The following is a 2,046-nucleotide window of genomic DNA, read 5'->3' on the forward strand; positions in this document are numbered from 1 at the left end:
AGTAATTTTCTTCCATACAAGATCAACATAAGAAACAAATTATTTCTATATGCCAGTAACAATGTGCAAAATATATTCAGATCTTAGAACTACAAAAACACAGAATTATAGAATTATAAGCTTTTCCAGGACAAGAGAATTATATTAAAAATATTCAAGAAGAAATGAATGGAAAAGAACTGTTACTAAAAGTTGGGGAAGAAACCCCACAAACCCAACAACATAGTTAAATTGTTTGCTAACATTATCATTGAAAAAAGGAGGGCGCATGATCATTTCTCCGAGTTCTATGTTTGTTTTGTAAGCAACAAACATTTTGTCCACATACAACTATTCCCTAGATCGCGCACCCAAACGGACTAGGGCCACCATAATAAAGAGGTCCATGGTGAGAAATGGTCATAAACAAGTAAGGGCCAAAGCCCATTAAACAAAATAAATTTAGTAATTAATTTGGGAGAAAATGGATGTAGTTGTAGGATGTTGGGGAAAGGGTACGTTTTTAGAGAAAAGTGCTGGAGCTGAAGTTTAAAGCAAAACTAGGGGGAATGGAGCTGCCTAAGGGTGATGTCTGTAAAACCAAAACCAAAAACAAAAACGCCATAGGCAGCAATCTCAGTCTGAAAGTAGACTGTTTTTCAAACATTGTATTTTTTTGCTAAGGTGATCTTGTTTCCAGACATTCTAGTCTGCCACTAATCTAAAATTCTGCAATGCGGCCTGCATCAGAAAGGCATCTGTTTGTTATCCATGCGTGGAGATCCTTGTAGGTTGTGCAAGGGTACACACGAATGCTCGCCTGGACCCAAGCAGGGTGGCAAGGGAGTGTGGGACAGTTCATTCCTGGAACAGGCGTCTCCGGGCTTTGCATGGAGGGCGGGGAGAGCGCTCTGGGCGCGCGTTATGACCTAGACTTGGGGAGGGAGGTAGAGGTTGGAGTGGTGAGCTGGGGAAGGGCTCCAGAAGGTGGAATTCCAGGTCGAAGATGGGACGTGGGGAGCGTCTCCCTGGACTAGGGCTGGGGACCAGAAGACTGGGCCCTGGGATGGGGCCCTCAGGGTCGGGGCTGGACACCCTGCTAGCAGAGGGCTGGTGCTCAGCGGCTGAGCCGGCTGGAGGGGCCATCAAGGGTGCCAGGAACTCGGGCTCCGCGTCCTCCTCGAAGGCCTCTTTCAGGGCGGCGAGCTCTGGGATAGATGCGCGGAGGAATGCCTGCTCGACGACGACGTCCTCCCCGGGAGCGCCCAGAAAAACGCCGGGTTCCACGCCGACAGACGAGTCGCCCTGCCCTCCCGAGCCTTCGTCGACTGAGCCCAGGAGAACCTCGGGGACCAAGATGAGCGTGTGCCCTTCGAGAGACACTTGCAGGACCGAGGATGGCGCGGGCTCCAGCACCAGGTCGACGTCGTCCAGGGGCACTTGCAAGGCACAGCCCTCGGCCAGGACCACCACGGAGGTGAGCGCGTCCGCGCCCGGGGGCCCCGCCGAGTCTTCCAGGCTGGGGACCGCGTCGGGCTCGAGGCCCGCTGGCTCCTCTGATCGGCGGCGCTTGGCAGGGCCGGGTCCTCCCTCCTGCGATCCCCACCAGGGCGCAGGGCAGGCGCTGGGGCTGTGGGGCCGAGTGCCCATCACCTCGATGGCGCTGCGGGCGGCGCTCCCGGGGCCTGGCAGAGAACTTGGGCGGCGCGGTCCTGCACGCGGTGACGAGTGTCAATGACAGGTGAGGCGCGCTGGGGCAGACGGGGCGCAGGACCGCGCGACAGAGGGGCGAGTCCTCGGTGCCTCCCGGGAGGGCCGCAGTCCAGGCTGCGGGGGATGTGGCTTCCCCGGCTGGTGTCGGCCTTGCGTGTTGGAATCTTCGGCCTTTCTCGCGCAGGTCCGGATGCGCACTGAGGGCAAATTATGTTTCAAGCGACTCCAGCGGAACCGAAGTCGCAAAACATCACGCTAAGTTCCGCCCCTTCGAGGCTCCGCCCTAGAGGAGGAGGTTTGTGCTGCCCAATAGCCGCGGCTGTGGCCGGTAGGTGCCAGCGGGGGGCGGGGGAG

At 56.1% G+C, this 2,046-nt stretch overlaps 1 protein-coding gene across 1 annotated transcript; it reads right to left on the reverse strand.

Moving 5' to 3' along the window:
- Positions 1-837: 837 nt before the first annotated feature.
- On the reverse strand, positions 838-1,629 carry LOC105826080 (proline-rich protein 23C-like). Its single transcript, XM_012663993.1, has one exon. The coding sequence runs from the start codon at positions 1,627-1,629 to the stop codon at positions 838-840; it is 792 nt and encodes a 263-aa protein (XP_012519447.1).
- Positions 1,630-2,046: the final 417 nt, after the last annotated feature.

This window comes from Propithecus coquereli, unplaced genomic scaffold (genome assembly GCF_000956105.1).
Source record: "Propithecus coquereli isolate 6110/MARCELLA unplaced genomic scaffold, Pcoq_1.0 Scaffold12, whole genome shotgun sequence".
NCBI lineage: Eukaryota > Metazoa > Chordata > Mammalia > Primates > Indriidae > Propithecus > Propithecus coquereli.